Consider the following 23078-nt stretch of genomic DNA (forward strand, 5'->3'; position numbering starts at 1 on the left):
AAATTGGTGATGTTGTTTTACATCCCAACTTAATTTTGAGAAATGTCATATACATACCTGATTTCAAGTTCAATCTATTATCTATTCATACACTCTTTTCTTGCTCAAATATTAGTGTCTCATTCTACTCCACTCATTGTGTTCTACAAGACCAGCTGAGTAATCAAGTTTTTGTTGTTGGCAAAGTGATGAGGAATCTCTACATTCTTGATCACACTTCTTTCTTGCCAACTACTATCTCTAAATTTGCTTCTTGTATCAGTTTTGTTCCTTCTGCTCGTTGTAATGCTGTTGCTGCTAGTAATAAACAGTTGCTTGTTGATTACTTGGATTGGCACAAGAGACTTGGCCATCCTTCTACAACTGTTATGAAACATCTTCCTTTTGTAATAAATTCTACAGCTAATGAAGTTTGTTCTATATGTCCTTTGGCTAAGCAAACCAAAATTCCCTTTGATTTGTCCAGCATTCATACTTCTAGTCCCTTTGAATTAATACATGTGGATATATGGGGGCCTTATAAGACACCAACTCTATTCGGAGCACATTATATGCTTACTATTGTAGATGATTTCACAAGAACTACTTGGACATATCTTATGCATCATAAATCACAAACTATACAGCAGCTGCAATCATTTTTTAAGCTTGTTAAAACTCAATTCTCAACTGTTATCAAATCTGTGAGGTCCGATAATGGTACTGAATTCTTAAGCCAAGAATGTCATTCTTTCTTCATTGATCTTGGTGTCCTACATCAGAAATCTTGTGTTAAAACTCCACAACAGAATGGAGTTGTGGAGAGAAAACATCGCCATCTTTTACAATTAGCTCGAGCTCTTATTTTTCAAGTTGGTCTTCCTATAAAGTTTTGGGGTGATGCTCTATTAACAGCAACACACCTGGTAAACAAATTGCTTTCAGCTGTTCTATCTTGGAAAAGTCCTTGTGAGCTATTATTTAACAAGCCTCTAGATTACTCATATCTCAGAGTCTTTGGTTGCTTAGTCTATGCCACTAATGTTCAGCCTCACAAATCTAAATTTTCTCCTAAAACTCACAAACACATTTTCATAGGTTATGCTCCTGGTTATAAAGCATTTAAACTATATGATCTGGATGAACATCACGCCATCATATCTCGAGATGTTGTATTTCATGAAAGTGTCTTCCCTTATAAGGCCACCTCTTCTGTTTCCACATCCACACCTGTTATTCCACATCCCATTTATTAGGATTCTGATTCACTTGATTCTTCTATTTCTGCTGAGCATTTTTCCTCTATTGATTTTATTCCCTCTACACCTTTATCTTCCACCAATCAGCCTTTATCTGATTCTAATATTTCTGCTCCCATACTGTAGCCATCTCCTTCCACACAACCTCTTATCCGCCACAGCTCTAGACCTAAGAAACCACCTAACTGGCTGCAGGACTATGTTTCCAATTCAATTCATTTGTCATCCCCACATATCCCACCAACTTATCCTTTTGTTAAATTTGTGATTTTTTCTCCCACATATTTGACTTATTTAGCTAATGTCTCTATTGCTCGAGAGCCATGTTCTTATGATGAGGCTAAACTCAGTCTAGAATGGGTTAAAGCAATGGATGTTGAGCTTGATGCCTTAAAAAGGAATGATACATGGTAGTTAACTGAGTTGCCTAATGGTAAAAAGGCCATCGGTTGCCAATGGGTGTACAAATTGAAACTTAAACCGGATGGCACAATTGATCGATATAAGGCTTATTTAGTGGCGAAGGGGTATAATCAAGTAACTGGAATTGATATGTGGATACTTTTTTCTCCTGTTGCGAAACCTGTCATAGTTCGAATTGTTTTGGCTTTGGCCGCAGCTAATCAATAGCCTTTGCATCAATTGGATACCAACAATGCATTTTTACATGGTTATTTCAATGAAGATGTGTATATGTCTTCCCCACCTGGATATCTTAAGGCTGCAGTAGGTCAAGTGTGCAAATTAAAACGATCTTTATATGGCTTGAAACAAGCCTCTCGACAATGGAATTTTGAGCTGACATCTAAGCTTCTGCAGGTTGGTTTTTGGCAATCCACACATGACCATTGCTTGTTTGTAAGAAGTCAGATTCTGAGTTCATTATTTTGTTAGTTTACGTGGATGATATTCTTGTCACTAGTAGTTCCAAGAGCAGTATTACCTCTATGGAACAGTTTCTGCACAATGAATTTACGATTAAAGATATTGGTCCTACAAAATATTTTTTGGGTCTTGAAATATGTCGATCACGACGAGGAACATATGTGAATCAACACAAGTATACTCTTGACTTGCTTATTGATACAGGGATGATTGGTGCTAAACCCGCAAGTACTCCATTGCCGAGAACACAGAAGTTAACACAACAACAGGATACTCCATTTGCAGAACCTGATAAATTTTGCAAATTGATTGGGAGATTATTGTATTTGGGTTTCACACGACTGGATATCACTTATGCAACACAACAACTTAGTTAATTTGTATAGAACCCGTGTGATTCTCACTGGAAAGCTGCATTACATATACTCAAATATTTGAAAGATTCTCCTTCCAAGGGTCTTTTTTTCCCCACTGGTAATACACTTAAGTTGGAAGGCTATTGTGATGCTGATTGGGCATCTTGTGCTGATACTCGTCGGTCCTTAACAGGATATTGTATCTTCTTAGGTCCTTCCTTGATATCTTGAAATAGTAAGAAGCAAGCCATGGTGTCCCGTTCCTCCACCGGGGCTGAATATCACAGCTTAGCATCTACCGTTTGTGAACTTCAATGGATCCATTATATCCTCTGTGATCTTTGTATACCTGTTCAGTTGCCTATTAGATTGTGGTGTGACAATCAAGCTGCCTTGCATATTGTTGCGAACCCTGTTTTCCATGAACGGACAAAGCATTTGAAGATCGATTGTCACCTTGTTCGTGAGCAGTAAGGATGGTTTTGTGCTTCCTTCGTATATTCCATCCAAGTTGCAACTTACTGACTTTTTTACGAAGTATTTAGCAACTCCACAGTTTGCTCTTTTACTATCCAAGTTGGGGCTTTTTGATCCTCATCAACCTCCAACTTGAAGGGGGATGAAGAATATTATGTACAATTGTAATAGTTAGTTAGTTGTTGTTTCAGTTTATACAGTGCCAGTCAGATATTAGAGGTAGTTACAGTGGTTAGTCCTAGTCGTCACTTTCTTGTTAGTTAGTCGGTTATCCTGCATCTATTTATAGTTGTACTGTGGAGCTGATTAAAAAAAAAAACACAGATGCAGTTTCATTTCTTCTTTGGTGCTCCTCTACATCCATGTTTGCTTTGATCTTGTTCTTGAATATTTTCTTATGTTTCTGATATTCATGTCACCTCCTGGAGAGTTATGCAGCTCATGAAACAGACATCATCTGAGTGCGGATTCCTGTGGTATCACCCTTCTACCATCCTTCCAAATCAAACCATTCCTGACCTTATATTTTCCCTTATCTTCTCCCCTGTTTTCGATTTTCCTTCTCAAAGCCTGCATTTCCGGGTCACCCTCTACTTCTCTTCGTAAGTCAGCAACCCAATCTGCCACCGGCCCAGAGATGGCCGACAGCTCTCCATGACTGCGTCGAGATAAGGCATCGGCAGCCAAGTTGTCTCTCCCTTTCTGGTATTGAATTTCGAAATCATAGCCAATAAGCTTACTTTGTAATTTTTGTTGGAGAGGTGTGGTTGCCCGCTGCCCCAGAAGGAACTTCAGGCTCTGATGATCGGAGCTAACAACAAATTTTTGACCCAGTAAGTAAGGGCACGACTTCTGTACAGCTGTTACCACTGCCAGGAGCTCTTTGTCATAAGTGGACATGGCTAAATTTCGGGGGCCGAGATCCTAGCTGAAGTAAGCAACCAGCCCTCCTGCTTGGGATAACACCGCCCCGATGCTTATCCCGCTGGCATTGCAGTCTGACAAAAGGTAAAACAAAATTGGGTAGTGCCAAAACTGGAGTGATGGTTACTGCTCTTTTAAGGGCGAGGAAAGCCCTCTCTGCCTGCTCGCCCCATCCCCAAGCTCCTTTCTTCAACAAATCAGTAAGCGGCTTGGCAATCTTCCCGTAGTTCTAGACGAACTTTCGGTAATATCCTGTCAACCCCAAGAATCCCCTAAGCTTCGTGATGTTAGTCGGTCGTGGCCAGGACTGCATACATCCTACTTTCTCTGGATCCACTTCTACCCCTGCACCAGATATTACGTGGCCCAAATAATTTACTCTATTTACTCCAAATGAACACTTACTCGGCTTGGCATACAACTGATGGCACCGCAGTCACTCCAAGACCTCCTTAAGGTGTCCCCAGTGTTCTGCTTCAGTCTTACTTTAAATTAGAATGTCGTCCAAAAACACTAACACGGATCTCCTCAGTAATCCCCGGAATACGTCATTCATTAATGCCTGAAAGGTGGACGGGCCATTAATAAGCCCAAAAGGCATAACTAAGAACTCATAGTGGCCTTCGTCCAGAAGGCTGTTTTGGCAATATCCTCTTCCTTGATACAGATTTGGTGACACCCGGAGCGGAGATCCAGCTTGGAAAAAATCTGCGAAGCTCATCTAGCAATTCATCGATGACAGGCATGGGATACTTATCTTTGATTGTCACTTGGTTCAGCCGCCAGTAATCGATGCATAAGCTCCATCCCCCATCCTTCTTCTTAACCAGCAAGACCGGTGATGCAAAAGGGTTGTTATTGGGTCTTATAGCAACTCGCTCTAGCAATTCCCGAACTAATCTTTCGATTTCCCCCTTTTGGTAGTGGGGGTATCGATACGGCTTCTAGTAAACTAGCCCGGACCCTTCTGCAAGTGCTATTGCAGGATCACATCTCCTGCGTGGGGGAAGGTTCTGTGGGTCGGTGAAAACATCTGCATAATCCCGGAGTAATTGTTGGATGCCCAGTCTGATTGGCCCAACCGGAAATTCAGTTTTCCCAATCGGGTCCTTCACCACCTGTAACAAGTATAGTTAGCTAGTTCACCTGTAACAAGTATAGTTAGCTAGTTCGGATAATTTCTTTCTTCATCCCCTGTAGATTTTCTTGCTCATTCTGAAAGATAAGGGTCATCGTTGAGAAGTTCCAAGTGACCTCCCCCAAAGTCTGCAACCATTGCGCCCCCAGTATCGCATCGACCCCTGGTAACGGTAGTAGATAGAAGTCTACTTGCAGCAGAATCCCCTGAGTTTTGATTGGAACTTCATCACACCTTCCTGCTCCTCTTAATTTTTCCCCGCTGGCCACAATCACTGCAAATCCGGAGTCCACTGTCAGAGGAACTCTAGCCTTCTCGGCTACCCTTAGGTCTAAGAAATTGTTGGTAGACCCACAATCAATCAGTATAGTAACAGGGTGAGTGCCGAGAGTACCTTGAATTCGCATGGTTTGTGGCGACTCCATCCTGTTAATGGCATTCAGGGATATCTCTGCCTCAAGTTCGGCCTCCCGGTCTTCTTCTTCCCCCTGATCTTCCTCTTCCTCAACTACAATCCAAAATAACTTCTGTTTTTTGCACCGATGGCCCGGGACGTATTGCTCGTCACAGTTAAAGCAAAGCCTCTGGTGACTCGATACGGTGGGGAACCCTATTCAAGCGATCGGTGATTTTAGCAAGCTGGTGTAGTATCGCCTCCTGCATCTTCTGCAGAGCTTCCTGAGACCGCTCCACCCCACTAAGCCATTCTTCCATACCAGACATCTGTGCATCCCGCTGGGTCGCCTGCTCTGATACCACTATGTTATGTACCTATTCTCGTTGTCGAGAAGAGAGTTTAGGGTTTCCCCGAGTTATGGTGAAAACACCGCTCGAAGGGGAAGATGTCGTAGCCCAAAAGAGAACTAAACTCAAAGAAATTTGGATTCAAGATGGTGTCCTTTATTCAAACGTCTCTATTTAAAGCCTGCAGGCGGTTACAGAGGTTGACACCTCAGCACAAATCATAACAGAATGAATGGGTCCTGATCGCCCATGATTGAAGTGGTTGTCCGGAGGTCAGGTGCTAACGGTTGGAATATTCCCCTGCTTCAGGCGGTTACATGACATCTTTTTGGTTGCAGAGCAAATCTGAACAGGATGCAAAATTTGCACCTAGTCCGGATTTGCCCATCTATTGTTTGCACTCCAACTTGATGCAAATTTTCATGCATATATATGAGGAAAAAACAAAAATTAGGTCACCTTGCATTATATGCACAGAAATTTTACATAACCATTAATAGTTGGCAAAATCTAAGGTGCATGAATTGCGCCATGACACAAAAAACATAAACCAGTGATAAAATGACACATTACAACTGACATCTTTAACGTTGTTATTCTTGATGGTAAGTTTACATTGTGAAATATGAACCAATGAAAAGTAAATAGATCATGTGACATCTTTAACATAATTGGTTAAAATCTCAATTTAACATATAACAAATATCTGTAAATGCACCATAGTTGAACTCTTAAGAGTTTAAATCAAAGTTGACTTGTATCAAAAAAATCAAAGTTGATTTAGAGGCCATTGCCCAATGTCTGTCCTTGATATCTGGAGTCTTGGGAGGGGTGGACACCTTATCTTTGGCCATTGTTCACAAAGTGACTGCTCTCAGATCCCAGTCTTGTGTTCTCATGCTTGTTAGCCTGAAATTTTACCATTTCACCAAGTAATGGCCCCTCAAAGTTGAACTTGAGGCTGAGGGATCTCCACCAATTTGCAATTCATATAGGCATTGTACTTAAACTTGAGAATGAGCATAATGTACCCGAAAAAGGCACCAGGAGGGTCTTACATGCATTCAGTCATGTAAGACAAATCTCTGAAATGGCCAATGGTAAAGGGAAAGTTAATTCATGCAGCTGTATCTTGATCACCATAATAAGAATGCAAAAGAAACAAATACAAAATGGCAAACCATACCTACTACAGGATGAATAACCAACACTGAGTTCTTTTCAATAAAGTGATAAATATTGCGCATAAAAGAAGGAAAAACAAACAGAAGAATGGAACAACCGAACAAGTAGGACTCTGCAGCAGCAGTGACTTAATTATAAATTACACTGGGCATGATGATACAAAAAGGTTTGTGAGTGAAGGAGAACCTTCCACAAATACTCCATTGACATTGTAGATTGGCATCTGTGACACCTTCAAGGCACAAAATATGCTGAAAATTCTTTTTAGGGAAGGAAAGAGTAAATGATCAGATTTCAAGGCAATCTCTTACAGACTGCTCAAATTTGTCAAGAGAGTACATGGTACCCATGAGTTCATCTGCCACCTTCTGTCTGCACAATAACAATGAGTTAAACAGATATTAGGTAAGAGATGTACATGATAAGTTAATGTTCTTGTGATAATGAAGCTTATGGAGCAGACTCAGAAGAATGAAACTAGTTATAATTCAAATCAAGAAACCCAAGTTTTAAGACAGAAAATCCTGCACAAAGTAATACAGTCTCATGCCATCATTGCAAACAAGCAAAGATAATTTTGCTGATTGAATCAGAATTTATCTAAGTCAACTTGACTAGGTCGTAGAAGAGAACCAATAATGATGACGCTGCAGGATATAGTTCCATAATTTTTTAACATGTGCCAACTGTGACACATGCTGCATCTGGCCAGTGCACGCTTTGTCCTGGATAACTCATTCTACTTCCACAAGATTTTTTTTTAAAGAGCTGGTAAGAACAATATTTTTGCATGTCACTGTTTTCCTCCTTGGTCCAATTTGTATCCATTATCAACAAAACTATTGATTTCTCCACTGACTGCTATTTACTAGAATTGCTAAATAGGAACAGCAAGATGTAGTGAAAGGAAAAGGAAGCACAATAAATTAGCTAAGTTGAAGTGAACTAATGATGCAACATAATATTAAACAGAGCTGCTTCAATTTGTGCTTGTCTGTGTAGTGTTTTAAACCAGAAGCACAATACAAGGTCAGTATAGTGTTTTAGATTGCCTATTTCAAGTGAAGTTATTCTTAAAGAGGCAGAAATGCTGACAGTGTTCAGGACAACAATTGTGTATCACTTTTTAATTTTGCCAACATGGCAATTTAATAACCTTATCAAATTAATAATGAGATACAATGATGACACTATCAGAGGTGATTTAGGGGACACTTGCCATCATGTTTGATTTTGTTTTTGCTGATGTAGCAATTGCTTTTGTTTTGAAAAGAAAAATCATACCTATTGATAAACACCCCTTGGTAATTACTGTAGATGGTGGGACAGGATTTGTGTAGCTAACTCCCAACAGTTGGGACTAAGGCTGAGTTGAGTAGAGTATTGTCATAGATGACAATTACTCATTTGAAATTTTCCTTTTGGTATGGCACCAGGGCAGTAAGTGTGTGAAGATGCCTCATAACCCAATATGTTTTATTAGTGCAAATAGAGCTTAGCTGGCATCTTCTCTGGTTGGGAGGATTTAACTAAGCGGATAAAAAATTCAAAATGGTTGATGCAGAATCTATTTGAATGTGAAAATAGAAGAAATGTGATGTAATTATATACACAAATTAATATATGATTGTTCTCTAGATTGTAGTGCTTGTTACAATAAGAATACCTGTCAGACGCCAGTTGAATGTCCATGTTGTTTGCTGCCTCATTAAGTGAGGTAAAAGATCTGCAGTTATGAGAGAATCATGAATGAGATAATGCCAATAAAAAGTGGTACGTCATTGAAAAAACAAGGGATTGTTCAAATAACACAAATATTAAAATTTGTGCAATGAAGCTGCAAAGTTCTCTTGCAACAGCTTTTATGAATGTAGGCCCATCCCATGAGGGTACATGAACACTTCAAAACAGGTTAATGCAATATCCTTGCTGTATCCGGGCAACATAGGTTCATACCCTTCTCTGTTAGTTAGAATGAGCTAACCATTTAAAACAGGAGGCGATCCAAATCATTCTATCATACGTTGAAGGATCAAAATAACACAGGGAAGACTGAAAAAAAAAAAAAAAAAAAAGGCAAGAAGAAGAAGAAGATTGGATGCTTCTAGAAACTTTGAGAAGGCTGAGAGGTCATATCTTCAGATTTCACAGTTTAATATTTCATCATCATAAGCCTATACCTAAACCTACACACAGATTGGATCAATGGAAGCACATTATCTAGAAACAGGGGCAACATAAAGGATATGTCCAGATTTTGGTGAAAAAGTGGAAGTTCTACTTTTGGCTATAATGCTTAAATTGACAATTCCCCATTGCCATAGTGTTTATATTTTAGTTTTCATAAACGTCAGCATTGGTTAAGGGTTTGCAGGTAAAATTACCTAAAAGGGCATTGATAATTAAAAATATTACATTTCGAGGTACCTCCCTCTAAATTTTTAGCATTTCATTTTCTTGGGAATTTTCTATGAAAAAAAATGACATTAACTGGCCACCTCTATATGATTGCATTACAATATAGAAAAACCCCATCATTGTCTCTTCTTTTCATTCATCTTTAGAAAACTTTGCATTAAAAAAAAAAAAAAACTTTTTCTTGTTTCAATGCATTTTTCTTTTTGGACATGAAACATCTTTCATTGATGAATGACAGTTACAAAAAGTGGAAGTTGCAGTTGTAACAAACATTTGATAATCCAGAAAATTCATAGTTGCAGAAAAAATGAAAAGAAGATGCAGAAGAAATTGCGCAATCATCAATGATGGAAATGGTTGAGAAAGAATCAAAGGCAACACAAACAGATACATTTACTTGTTCAAAATCTGAACTTTCAACATCCAGAAGAATAAATGTAATCATCTCACTTCAAGTTGTCAATCTTCTAAATGCAAAATCTGAATTTTGCACCAGATTTGGCTATCCCAAAATCTGGAAACATCAGAGATTTTTTGGTGGAAGAGAGATCCTAATGTCATTCAAGGAGTATCCTTTGTGGGCTACATTATTGATGTAGCGCAATCCGGTCACTCCTAGCTGGCTGCTGACTGGCTCCTTGTCTGCAACGGACGGCACCTGAGAAGATGAAAAGAAGGATTCCCGGGGATTCTACCCGGTGGGAATACTCCGATGCTTAAGTTAGTATTGTGTACAGAAACCGAGGGGAAAAACGAAGGCTAAGAGTGTAGGTCACGCTTTATCACTATATTCGAGAGATTAGAGGTCTCAGGAAGAAGGTTCTCTTCTGCCCAGAGGGCTTTTTATAGGGGCGCTCTTGTGGGATCGAGCATAACCGCCACTAGGCCCCTGCCACAGCCGTTACCTGCCAGGGCTGCGCAGGTGGCCTTTGTGGCGTACTCTCTGCCCAGGTGAGTGACACGTCTCCAAAGTGACAGGCACGCCTCCGCCTGCTGAGAGACGTGGGTGCAGACTGTCGAAAGGACAGGGACTGCGCTGTTAGTAAGGGACGTGGCGCAGTCTGATCAGTACGGCCTGTCAGATAGAAGCTTCCTGAGGAATGCTCGTGCGGCCCGTTCGCGACCTACTTTGCAGCGAGCTCGGAATACTCCAAAGTACCCTTAGTAGAATTGGTCCTCGGAATGACTTGTCTGCTTGGGAGCTCGGGCGAGCTGGTTTTCTTAGCTCGCAAGCTAAAGTTGCCTCGGAATATCCCTTTAGGGGTAGCTCGGATATCCAGCGCTCGCGTTGTGGCGAGCTCCTCCTTTAGCGCGCTACGATGTAGCGAGCTGTTTTATGGGCCCGTTACTTGGTTGTACTGGGCCACAATGCTGAGTTGTCGCTTATGCTGAGTCAGTGTCTACGTGTCGCCGTTTCATAGGTTGGTCAAATCATCCTTCATCAACTGCCCCCCACTCCTCGAGCTAAGAGTTCCGCCTTAGCGCGAGGAGTTTATGAAGTGCGATGGACTGATATGACTAAAATTCAAACTTGCTTGACTATCCTCATTAAATGCATTTGCGGGAATCAAGAGATCTTCTGACTTCCCTGACTTTTCGGATTCCAAAAACGTGCTGAGGTGGCCTCTAACTCCGAACGTCGTGCGGCTGCGACTTCCTTAAGCCGCCAATCGCTTTCGGTTTTCAGAGGACGTGCGATCAGGGCACCCGCGGACCGTTGGATCTGCCTTGATCTGGGCCGCCAATTTGAAAGGGTGGAAACTATAAATAGGGGGCCCCCTCGGGTTCCTCAGTCTACTCGCGTTCCTCAGTCTGCTCCGTTCCGTCTGCTCTGGTGAGTCCCAATCGCTGTCTGCCATGTCCGGGTACCCATACCATACCTATCACAGGGGCGATGGCCAAGATGATGATGCTCCCTCGAGCTCGGGGGGAGCCTGGGAGTAGATCCCGGAGGCTCGGGAGGCCTCTGGCGACATGGCGTCTACTTCTAGGGGGAGGGAGCCTGATACCTTTGGCCCTTCCTTAATGACAGCGGAGAGACTTAGGTCTCTGATCCGCTACTTTCGCCTCCCTGGGGACCTGGTTTACAGCCTCCCTACCGGCAACTTCCCTTGGGAGCGTGGTCCCAATGACATAGTAATCTTTCAGGAACAACTCGAGGCTAGCTTGCGTCTCCCCCTGCACCCGTTGATAGTGGAGGTGTTAAATCACTTCAACGTCACTATCGACCAGCTTCATCCCAACGCCATTCGAAACATGGTTGGGACTATATCCCTGTGTCACGAGTACTGTCTTCCTTTAGACCTTGATATTTTTGTCTCTATTCTTTGTATAAAGAACGCTGCTCCTGGGGTTCCTCCGGAGAGGCGCTTTTATTACCTCTCTCCCCGTCGCGGCTATAAGCTCTTGTACGAGCTACCAAATAAGATTCCCGCCTGGAAGTGGGATTACTTTGTGGTCCGTAACCCCGAGGGGTGGCCCTTCCCTACTGCTTGGAGGGGCACCATCCAGGACCCCGGGGCCAAGCTGAACCCTGAGACTCGGAAAACGATGCTGTCCTGGGCGTCGGTAGGCTTCCTTTGCTCGGACTACTTGACCGAGGAGAAGCTCGTGCAAGCAGGCTTGAGCCCGGGTAGGTCGGCCTTTTAGGTCGTGTAGTGCCTTGTGACAATATTGTGTACACATGTATTTTGTTTCTTGTCGGACTGATATCTTGTGGTCTTTTGGCAGCCATCATGTCCAGTGCCGATTCACGCCGCCTTCTCTCGGGCAGCCAGAGGCACTAGGCAAAGAGGACGCGCCCCGACCGGACCCCCCCTTCGGGAAGTACTGAGTTCGGGTCTGCTGAGGCGGTTCTACCCTCTCCTCCGCCCGAGGTTCCGATGCCCCCACCTGAGGGGGCTAGTGGGATTAACCCTGAGGGAAACGAGCTCCCTCTGCCAGGGGAGGCTCCCTATAATCCCCTTCAGCCCCGTCCTTACCCCCGATTCCCGGTGAGAAACTGGGAAGGGGTAAACGATTATCTGGTGGCTCGCCGGAGGAGCCGGAAGGCGATCACTAATGACGAGATCGCTCAGTGGGGAAACATGGAGCCCGGGGACCTTTCCGCGTTCGCTTCTGCCCATTGCATGGTGGTAAGTGACCTTTTTCCCTTTTTCTCTCTTGCTTTGCCCTTTTCCGTTGTCTTCTGATCTTTTTTCGTCGATAGGTAAATTCCGCCATCCACGCCATGGCCCTCCAGACGCGCATCCATCGCGTCGACGCCCTCGACCAGCGGGCAGCCAACCAGAAGCTCCAGAGCGAGCTCGACCGGATCCGGGGCGAGCTCCATCACACCCGCAAGGGGAGCGAGTCCCAGGAGCTGCTCGTCCACGACAAGGAGGCTCAAATCGCCCGGCTTTCTGAAGAGAGCACACGTTACAGGGAGGAATCGTCAAGGATGGCGGCGGAGAGGGAGCTCCTCAGGCAGCAGGTGCGGGACTTGGAGTCCACTCTTCTAAATCGGACTCGAAACTTTGATTAAATGGTGGAGGCTGAGCGAGAGAAAGCGGTCTGGGAATTTAAAGACTCCCAGGAATTTCAGGACCTCCAAGCGGAGTACGGTTCGGGTTCGTACCGCTCGGGGTTTAAGCTTTGCCGGTGGCTGGTTCGGAAGAAGTTCTCCGGACTCAACCTCGACGGCATTACTATGAAGGGTCTGTCTCCTGAGACGGCGGACCAAGCGGAGGAAGAGGAGCCTGACTCTCCAGAGGATGAGGCGGATCCTTGAGGCGGCATTTCTCTGGGCTTCTGGTGGCTTCCGGGTGCCGTAAACCGGGTCTTTCACAAGTTTTCGGTCGAGCAGTTGTGCCCTATGATAATCAAACCTTTACCGAGCTGTTTAGCTCGGTCACTGCACTTGTTATTTTTCTTTTCTTCTTTCTTTTTTTTTTTGACAATGAAAGTTTTTTCCTTCTTCTGAGTATGATGAACTCCCTTTATTTTTGCCAAAGCGATCTCATCATTTGAGCTATTAAAGCTACATGCCCAAAGTAGGACTTTTCGGTGGTCGTTATCCCGATTCGTCCTTCAACGTTTAAGGCCTCTATGGCATACCACGAAGTGATTACTATGTATGCCCGAACTATGCATTGGTTGGTTATTCCTCAATTCAACCAATGTATTGAGGCGAGCTAATGCTTCGTAGGGTTTAAACCCGAGCTGCTTACGCCTTTGATATTTCATACCTTGCCTCTGCCACTGAAGTGGCTAGGTCTTTCTTCATGCCGAGGTCTTGTTAGCTTGGTGTCTTGGCCCTTGGGCTAAAGGAGTGGCTCGTGGCCTACTCTCGGAGTCTGCCCATGCCATGGGGACGACTGGGTCCTGTTGTGCCGAGGTCATATTAGCTTGGTATTCTGGCCCTTAGGCTTTGGGAGTGGCTCGTGGCCTACTCGATTCTTACAGATAATATTGCCTTAGGTTGACAATATTCCATGCTCGAGGTACTTGTTTCCCTTCGAGGGTCTCGAGCTCGTATGTTCCTTCCCCGAGAACTCGTTTTGCTCAGTAAGGACCTTCCCAGTTGGACCCGAGCTTGCCAGCGCCGGGCTCAAGCACCATAACTTTTCGAAGGGCCAGGTCGCCAACGCGGAGGTTTCGTTTCTTGACCTTGGCGTTGTAGTACCGAGTTACTCTTTGCTGATAGGCTGTGGTCCTAATGTACGCGAGGTCCCTTACTTCGTCGAGTAGATCGAGGTTGGTACGTAGCTTATCTTCGTTCGTTTGATCATTGTATGTTTCTAGGCGCAACGTGGGTACTTCGATCTCTGCAGGGATCACTGCTTCGGTGTCATAGGTGAGATTGAAGGGTGTTTCTCCCGTGGCGGTCTTCTCCGTGGTCCGGTATGCCCATAGAACACTGGGTAGCTCATCTGCCCACAATCCTTTAGCTCGGTCCGACCGTGCCTTCAATCCGCGGATGATGGCTCTGTTCGTTACTTCTGCCTAACCGTTTGCCTGGGGGTGTGCGACAGAAGTAAAGTTCTGTCGGATTCCCATGTCTCGGCACCAGTCTTGGAATTTGATGTCTTCAAACTGTTTGTCGTTATCGGAAATCAATACCCGAGGTAATCCGAAGCGGCATACAATGTTTTTCCAAAAGAAGTTTTGGACATTTCGGGCTGTAATCGTTACGAGGGGTTCGGCTTCTACCCACTTGGTAAAATAGTCCACTGCTACCACTAAGAACTTCCTTCCACCTATTGCTGGTGGGAATGGCCCGAGTAGATCGATGCCCCACTGTGCAAAGGGCCACGAACTGGTGAGATACTTGAGGCCGGCAGCGGGTTGGTGGTGAATGTTGGCATGTCTCTGGCATTTGTCACATTTTCTAACGAGTTCAATGGCATCTACCTTCATTGTTGGCCAATAATACCCTTGTCGAAGCGCTTTTTGGGCAAGAGCTCTGCCCCCCAAGTGTCTGCCGCACAACCCCTCACCAGTGTCGCGGAGTATGAGTTCGGCTTCGGTAGGCCGCAAGCAACGCAGATAGGGGAGCGTGTAGGATCTCCTGTACAGCCGCTCGTTTATCATGACGTATTTGGTTGCCTGGCGCTGCACCCTTCTGGCTGCATTGCGATCTGCGGGGAGGGTCCCGTGTAGCAAGAAGCTCGCGAGCGGGTCAATCCAGCTCGGCTTTGCTTGAACGACGGGAGCGACCTCCTCTGCCCCCCTGAGAATGCTAGGCCGAGGCAGGTCTTCTATGTACACGGTTCTCATGGTGATGTCGTTAGTGCTAGCTAACCTGGACAGGGCGTCGGCCTCAGCGTTCTCTGACCTAGGGTTTGTCTGATAAAGTGTGACTGGAAGTCGGGCAGGGCCTCTCTGACTTTGGCCAAGTAGGCGATCACGGTTGACTCGAGAGCTTCGTACTCGCTGGTGACCTGGTTGACCACAAGCTGGGAGTCGCAGCAGATAACGATGTGTTTGGCTTTTACTTCTCTGGCTAGAGCTAGTCCAGCTATCAACGCTTCGTACTCTGCTTCATTGTTAGATGCCGCGAACTCGAAGCGTAGCGCGTACTCCAGTTTCGTGCCACTTGGGCCGTGCAAAACTATTCCGGCTCCGCTGCCCTGCTGGTTTGAGGAGCCATCTACGTGAAGGATCCAAGGCTCCTCATCCCAGCTCGGGCTTGGCCGAACTAGGAGAGATGCCACACTGGTTACTACCTCACGGGGCTTGGACTCGACCGGCCTGGGAGCTTCGGGCTCACCTGAATTGGGAGCCTCGTGCTCAACCGGCCTGGGGGTTTCAGAGCTGAAGGTGCACTCGGCGATGAAATCTACTAAGTCTTGGGCCTTAATGGCAGTTCGCGGCTTGTACTGGAGATCGTACTCGCTGAGCTCAACGGCCCACTTCGTCAACCGACCAGAGACCTCGGGCTTGAGTAAGACTTGCCTCAAAGGTTTGTCAATGAGAACGATAATAGTGTGAGATTGGAAATACGGGCGGAGCTTCCGAGCTGCAATTACCAGTGCGTAAGCTAGCTTTTCTATCTCCGTGTATCTCGTCTCTGCTCCCTGCAATACTTTACTAACATAATAGATGGGTCGTTGGACCCGATCTACTTCCTTTATTAATACCGAACTGACCACTTCGTCGTTCGCCGAGAGGTACAATTCTAAAACATCGCCCTCCTCAGGCCGGGTTAAGATCGGCACAGTAGCGAGGTATTTCTTAAGCTCGTCAAACGCGAGCTGACAGTCTTGGGTCCATTCGAACCCTTTGCTCTTGATCGCCTTAAAGAACGGCAGACAGCGGTCCGCCGATTTGGACATGAAGCGGCTCAAGGCGGCTATGCAGCCATTCAACCTCTGAACCTCCTTCAACTTACGGGGTGGTCTCATGTCCAAGATGGCCTTAACCTTATCCGGGTTGGCCTCAATGCCGTGTCGGTTAACGATGTATCCTAGGAATTTACCCGAGGTCACACCGAACACACTTGTTTGGGTTCAATCTCATATTAAACTTACGCAAAATTTCAAAAACAGAATGCAAGTCTTGTATTAATTCATGTGAGAATTGAGTTTTGACGACCATGTCATCTACATAGCATTCTACTTTTCTGCCGATTAACGGCGCAAACAACTTATTTACGAGCCTTTGAAAGGTTGCCCCTGCGTTTTTCAAACCGAAGGGCATAACCTTGTAACAGTACAGACCGAATTCCGTGATGAAGGCAGTCTTTTCTTCGTCCGTCGGGTCCATCTTTATTTGGTTATAGCTCGAATAGGCGTCCAAGAAACTTAGCAACTCATGCCCTGAGGTCGCGTCCACCAAACGGTCGATTCTGGGGAGCGGAAAGCAGTCTTTCGGGCGTTCGTGCTGCTCACCTCTGCGCTGTCCGAAATGGTTTGCGCAGGGAATAGCCCGGTCTGCTGGTGATGGTTGTGGACAGAGGGGTCCTGCTTGGAGTCTGTTGCCAGTATCTCGAACCGGTTTTCGAGGATCGGGGTCCCGAACTTCGACTGTCGAGGTGACGTAGACCTGTCGAGCCGGGGCCCTCCCGACCTGTCCGCCCGCTGCAAGATCAGGGTAGCCGGTCTCTCCCATCTGCAGTGGGGGCAGGCCTGGTTTTTTGGGAGATTTTCGGGGGCCTCTCCTCGGCCGGAGTGCTCGCTCTGGCGGCGAGATTTGGCTTGCTGCGAGGCTGGGCGCTGAGGCGGGAGCTGAGGCTGCTAAAGCTGAGGTTGGGGCAACTGAGGGAACTGCTGCTGATACTGATACTGGGAGACCTGGTGCAGTACGTGTTGTTGATAGAGCTGAAGTTGTTGGAACTGTTGCATTTGAGCCTGCATGGCCCTCATGCACTGCATCAGGTCCTCCAGCTGGTTCGGGCTAGCCGCTGGGGGCATGACCGAAGGTTCGGTGAACGTCGTTCCGACTGTAGCAGGGAGTGAGGCGATGACAGGTGCCATTGTGAGAGGCACGTTCAAACTAGGGATCCCGTCCGCTGAGAGGGAGACGGTGAACTGTCCGATGCAGACAGTAGGAAGCTGGGGCTGTTCCCTGGAGTTATTCATTTTCGTGCTTTGTCCGACATTGCTAGAGGAAGCCATGAGCGTTGGATTGTTTCAAGGGAGAAGAAAGAACTGAAAGAGTTTAGAGAGAAAGGCCTTTTGAAGCGTTTTCCCACAGACGGCGCCAAATGATGTAGCGCAATCCGGTCACTCCTAGCTGGCTGCTGACTGGCTCCTTGTCTGCAACAGACGACACCTGAGAAGATGAAAAGAAGGATTCCCGGGGATTCTACCCGGTGGGAATACTCCGATGCTTAAGTTAGTATTGTGTACAGAAAGCGAGGAGAAAAACGAAGGCTAAGAGTGTAGGTCGCGCTTTATCACTATATTCGAGAGATTAGAGGTCTCAGGAAGAAGGTTCTCTTTTGCCCTGAGGGCTTTTTATAGGAGCGCTCTTGTGGGATCGGGCATAACCGCCACTGGGCCCCTGCCACAGCCGTTACCTGTCAGGGCTGCACAGGTGGCCTTTGTGGCGTACTCTCTGCCCAGGTGAGTGACACGTCTCCAAAGTGACAGGCACGCCTCCGCCTGCTGAGAGACGTGGGTGCAGACTGTCAAAAGGACAGGGACTGCGCCGTTAGTAAGGGACGTGGTGCAGTCTGATCGGTACGGCCTGTCAGATAGAAGCTTCCTGAGGAATGCTCGTGCGGCCCGTTCGCGACCTACTTTGCAGCGAGCTTGGAATACTCCAGGAGTACCCTTAGTAGAATTGGTCCTCGGAATGACTTGTCTGCTTGGGAGCTCGGGCGAGCTGGTTTTCTTAGTTCGCAAGCTAAAGTTGCCTCGGAATATCCCTTTAGGGGTAGCTCGGGGATCCGGAGCTCGCGTTGTGGCGAGCTCCTCCTTTAGCGCGCTACGATGTAGCGAGCTGTTTTATGGGCCCGTTACTTGGTTGTACTGGGCCACAATGCTGAGCTGTCGCTTACGCTGAGTCAGTGTCTACATGTCGCCGTTTCATAGGTTGGGTCAAATCATCCTTCATCAAATATGATGGTTGGAATTAACAATAGTTGAAAAGAGGATACCTCTGAGCTCAGCTACATGAAAACAGTGGAAGCTAAAAGAGTTGGTGGTCAACTGGTCATATTCTCCCATTGAACAGTTGCATAAAAATGAGAAGAGGATGCAATCAGTAAAACCCTGACAATAGCCAGCAATAAACAACCTATGGTCCTGATGGAATGGAAATTGAATGATTGCTATAAGCACCACTACCTGAGTGAGAAGTAGAAGATTGGAACAGAAAGCCACAATGGGCAAAATTCTTCTATGGTATTTTTATTACAAAACTGTAATTTCTTTTTTGTATTTGGTAACAAGTACAAGCTCTGATTCTAATAAAAACTTAGGGGCAGGGTGGAAAGGATGTCTTTTGATAAATCACAAATGAAGGGTGCACTGATTGAACTGAGTATGCTAAGACTAAGACTAAGAGTGATTCTGATGTGGACGCGTATCGGGAGCAGCAGCAACAATGATCTGGTGTTCTCATCCTATCCAATTCGGCAGCAACAGCCTTATCCATTCGGCAGATTAGATTAGACTATCTTGTTATTCTTATCTTATCTTATTAAATTAGTAGATTAGATTATCTTATCTTATTAGATTAGGATTAAGAGAGACTTATCTTATCTTATCTTATTAGATTAGGATTAAGAGAGACTTATCTTATCTTATCAGTCTTATCTTATCAAGATAGAGCTGGAGGTCTCCCTATTCAGCAAGGAGTCTCCCTAAGAGCAGGACTCTTGTAATCTCTTATTTAAGGAGCCACTATTATTGAATGAAGGCATCGAAAATTTCAGTCAAGAAAAGAGTGAGGAGAGTTGGTGATCTCTTGAACAAATCACCATTAAGGCACCAAAATAGGTTCCTCAAGAAAATGGAGGAACAAGGGAAAACAGGAGGTTTTCCCCGTGGACCGACCCATGACGAGATCCTATTCCCGGGCCCATAACAGATTCACAGGACCAAACAATAGAGAAATTCAGAAAGTTCAGTTCTGAAGACATTATAAGGAGATAGCAGTATGTGGTTTCAGTGTCTGCTAGGAGAGGCATCTCCTGCCATTTTGATACCTCCTCAAGATAATGGCATAAAGATTAATTTGATGGCTGTAGCCTTGGGTAACCACAATGGAGAGGTTTCAAACATTTATAAAGGATCTATCAGCACTGAAAATTCCATACATGCAGAATTGTTCTCTAATGAGGCCCTTGGGTGCATGAGATAAGAGAGGCTAGATCTTTAGCATCCAGCTTGAAGCCTTGAACACCTCATTTACACAGGCGGCAAGATCTGCAAACTCCACAGCAGATTCCTTGGCATGAGGAGCTAATGGGAGTAACCTGTACTGAGGGTCCGCCATTGGGGGCAGACATTTGTAAAATTCTCAAGTGTCTTTATTGTTGGTTCCGCTTATAAGTTTGTATTGAGCTAGCTGATTCCTATCGGGTTCTTGTGCAGTTCTGCTGTTTATTTTCATTAGAAATAGCTTCAATAATCTGTAACCAGTCAGGTAAAAATAACCTAGGGATGCAGAGTAAAACTTGTGGCACTTTTCTGTGTTTATGTTGTTGATGTCATCAGTCTATCCTAAGCAACTTAGAAACTGAACATGGTTATATTGAAATACCCCCCATTGGACAATTCAGTGTTCAAGTATGTTTTCCAAATATTTCCATGTATTCCTGTGAATCGTCTTACATCAAAGAGACACCAAAATTAACTGGTGGCAAACTCTCAATTTCTCATGCACAAGACATAGACAAAAATAAAGCGAATGCTTAATTTCAAGATTAAAGAGTGTATATTCAGGATGTATTCTCACAAGAATTAACTATCAAACAAAATCAAGACTAGTGATGAATGCTAAAAAATCAACTTATAAAGTGTACTTGGATATGGAAGGGTAGAATCATCACAATGGAGGCATGAACTAACTCAAATCCTTAGTTATGCTAATTTGCTAAAGATTTTTTTTTGAACGGTCAGAGCTACTTGATAGTTGATATAACAACATAAAGAAAATATAGAGTAATAATTGCAACCTTATAAGATCACCTAACATGGCTTCAGCCTTGAGTTTTACAGGACTAGCATTGTCAAGTAATGAAGATGCATTCTTCACAATCAGACGGAATGTGCAAACCTGCGTATTTGGAATTATGGTTAGCTAAATTATAAACCAATGCCTCCACAATTCATATGTTGCAGATACTCTGCTGTGCCGGAAACCCACTTGCAATCTAATTTTCTAATTATCGTGACTTCTGACATAAACCATATAAAGGGCCTCTTTCTTGAAACCAGTGCTCTGCAAATTTAACGGAATTATAAACAATAAAGTACATAGAGTTCAGGTATGATGACAGTGCCAACTCTGACTTGTTTTAGCGAAGTCTTGGGATCTAATCACACCTTCACCTGAGCCCTGGGAGTTTTGGGGAAGGTTTACCCCTCCTGTAGCCCCATTTGCCTACCAAAAAATGGTATGATTATAAACTATAATATTTCGTTTAGTTTATATGCCATAAAAATAACACTGCATAACTCCTTTTTCGGTTCTCTATTTGGGCAAAAAAATACCTTTTGACACTTCGTAGGTAATACAAACTTGACCTTAGTTGTCATTATTAAAATATAATACATTATATATAATGTGAACAGATAAATTAAAGGCAACAATAGTCACCTCCCAGCGTTTGATCATCACCAAAAAGGAGAAAAGAAGGACTTCGGACTCTCGTTATGGCATCTGATTTCATTTCTGTTTCAGCTTTATCAAATGGAGATTCAAATCATACCCTGGGAAGTTTTTAATTTCTTTATATTTTTCAGAGAAAATTACGTTATATACAAAACTTAAATTACCAAAACAAAGCATGATCCTTTAGGAACTGAACCTCGATTCCTGTATTAGCTTGAAAGGAAACGAATGAATTCCTCTCCTGTGGAACGCAATCCCTCGCGGCTGACCTAAGCAGATTCTGAATCTCTTCCAAGTCCTTCGGATATCCAGAAGCATTTTTCGCTGTTGAAATCGGAGTAAATTAATTCTAAAAGGGAACATCAAAGAGAGAGGGTTGAGGTAGGAAAAGAAATACTTAGTAGACGATACGCAGTGCGGAGACTCTCTCGGGATGCATCAATTGGAGCCAAGATGAACTTAGAAGCCTTCTTCTTCTGCTCCCTCAACCAGTCCTTTGGTCCTGCTGCGTAAGCAATAAACCAATTAGGCTTCCATCAAAAGTTAAAAGAAGTTGACATGGAGGTAGGAGAGGAGACCGTACAGATGCCGATGGAGAAAGCTGTAGCGGGAGCGGGTTGACAGAGGGAGGGAACGAGAGGAGCGATGAGTGAGATTAAAGCAGCATTTCGTCGAGTAGTTTTAGTTCCAGTCAGAGAGTGCTGGAGTTGTGGCTGTTCCGGTTTGTTTAGCGGGAGCGCTGTCGAGGTGGCGTTGGCCGTTATCGGAGGAAGACCGGAGATTGCGGAAGTGATCGAGCGAGCTCCTGTTGAAATCATGGCGGAAGTGATCGAGCGAGCTCTTGTTGAACTTCAAGCAGTTCAACATTCAATCACGAAGTTCGCCTTATCCACATGTACATCAATACATCCCATAGATCCCATCCGACCTCACCCGACCCAACCAATCCCTTATTCGCAACTACGATCCGGATATCACGTCCGAACCCACCTACTGGCAACTGCCCAAATGAAGGCTTCAAATAGGTCAAAACCGAAATTTTCAGTTCGGTTTTCGGTTAAAATCGAATTTTAATAATGTATATAATATATTATATGTTATAATCTATAATAATAATATACTATATATTATAATATGTTATGAAAGCAAATTTGGATATATCATATATTAATACACAAGGTTGTGTTTGGTTGCATTGTAAATCTAAATTTACAACGAAGAGTTTTACATTGATGCATTGGCTGGTCGATGTAAAATATATGTTAGGACCTTTGCAAACATTTGGAGAATACCCATCGATGTAAATATATACCCTTGTTTAAATAACGATGATTGTGGTTGTTGGATCTATAAAGAGGATACAATGGGAAAACACTCTACATTATCAAACTCTCATGTTTTCATACAACCTGCAATAATTAAATTTGCAGATACCATATCGAACCCCATTAGGAATTTCACCGAGAAGCCAACTACCATCGTCAATGTGACTATAGGCACCATAGTTTGCTATCAGAGATGATATAGTGAATGGATATGATTGGAACCCATATTTAATAATGCTAGTGTGGATACAGCTTTCACTTTCAAAATTCAATGATATCTGGTAGGATTCAAGAATATAGACAAGTGTTTGTTCATCAAATTGGGTGACCGTACAGAGAACAGTTTTGTAGTCTATAAGGGCCTTTTGTGGGGAACCCTTTTCAACGAAGGCTCATATGATAGAACCGCATCGAGATGGTAATAACTCAATAGTTTATGCTTGTGTTGTGAGGCATTTCATCGAACGATTATGGACTGATCAAAGGTTCAAAAACCATCAAAGTGACGATAGTGGCACTGTTACGTTTTTTAAGACCATAGTTGCAGTTTAAGTTGAGGGAATATACAATACCTTGCACCGAATTGCTTCATAGCATATTCAACAGTTGGAGACAAAAAATA

General features: G+C 44.3%; 1 protein-coding gene across 12 annotated transcripts; it reads right to left on the reverse strand.

Annotated features, from left to right (window-relative positions):
- Positions 1 to 6332: 6332 nt before the first annotated feature.
- On the reverse strand, positions 6333 to 22102 carry LOC104601866 (plasma membrane fusion protein). Of its 12 annotated transcripts, none has more exons than XM_088893215.1 (8): positions 21715 to 22102; positions 21529 to 21636; positions 21328 to 21455; positions 20486 to 20573; positions 8614 to 8673; positions 7259 to 7319; positions 6949 to 7059; positions 6333 to 6847 (listed from the first exon to the last, which is right to left on the reverse strand). In XM_088893215.1, the coding sequence occupies exons 1-7, from the start codon at positions 21947 to 21949 to the stop codon at positions 6984 to 6986; spliced, it is 756 nt and encodes a 251-aa protein (XP_088749341.1). In that variant the 5' UTR covers positions 21950 to 22102; the 3' UTR covers positions 6333 to 6847; positions 6949 to 6983. The 12 variants fall into 12 exon arrangements, 8 of the variants coding, with proteins under 8 accessions (XP_088749341.1, XP_088749331.1, XP_088749333.1 ...); XM_088893205.1 differs by having other exon boundaries at positions 20473 to 20573; positions 21715 to 22099; XR_016079513.1 differs by lacking the exon at positions 6949 to 7059 and having other exon boundaries at positions 7134 to 7319; positions 21715 to 22095.
- Positions 22103 to 23078: the final 976 nt, after the last annotated feature.

The sequence above is a fragment of the Nelumbo nucifera genome, chromosome 1 (genome assembly GCF_055504915.1).
Source record: "Nelumbo nucifera cultivar China Antique chromosome 1, China Antique-T2T, whole genome shotgun sequence".
NCBI classification, from domain to species: domain Eukaryota; kingdom Viridiplantae; phylum Streptophyta; class Magnoliopsida; order Proteales; family Nelumbonaceae; genus Nelumbo; species Nelumbo nucifera.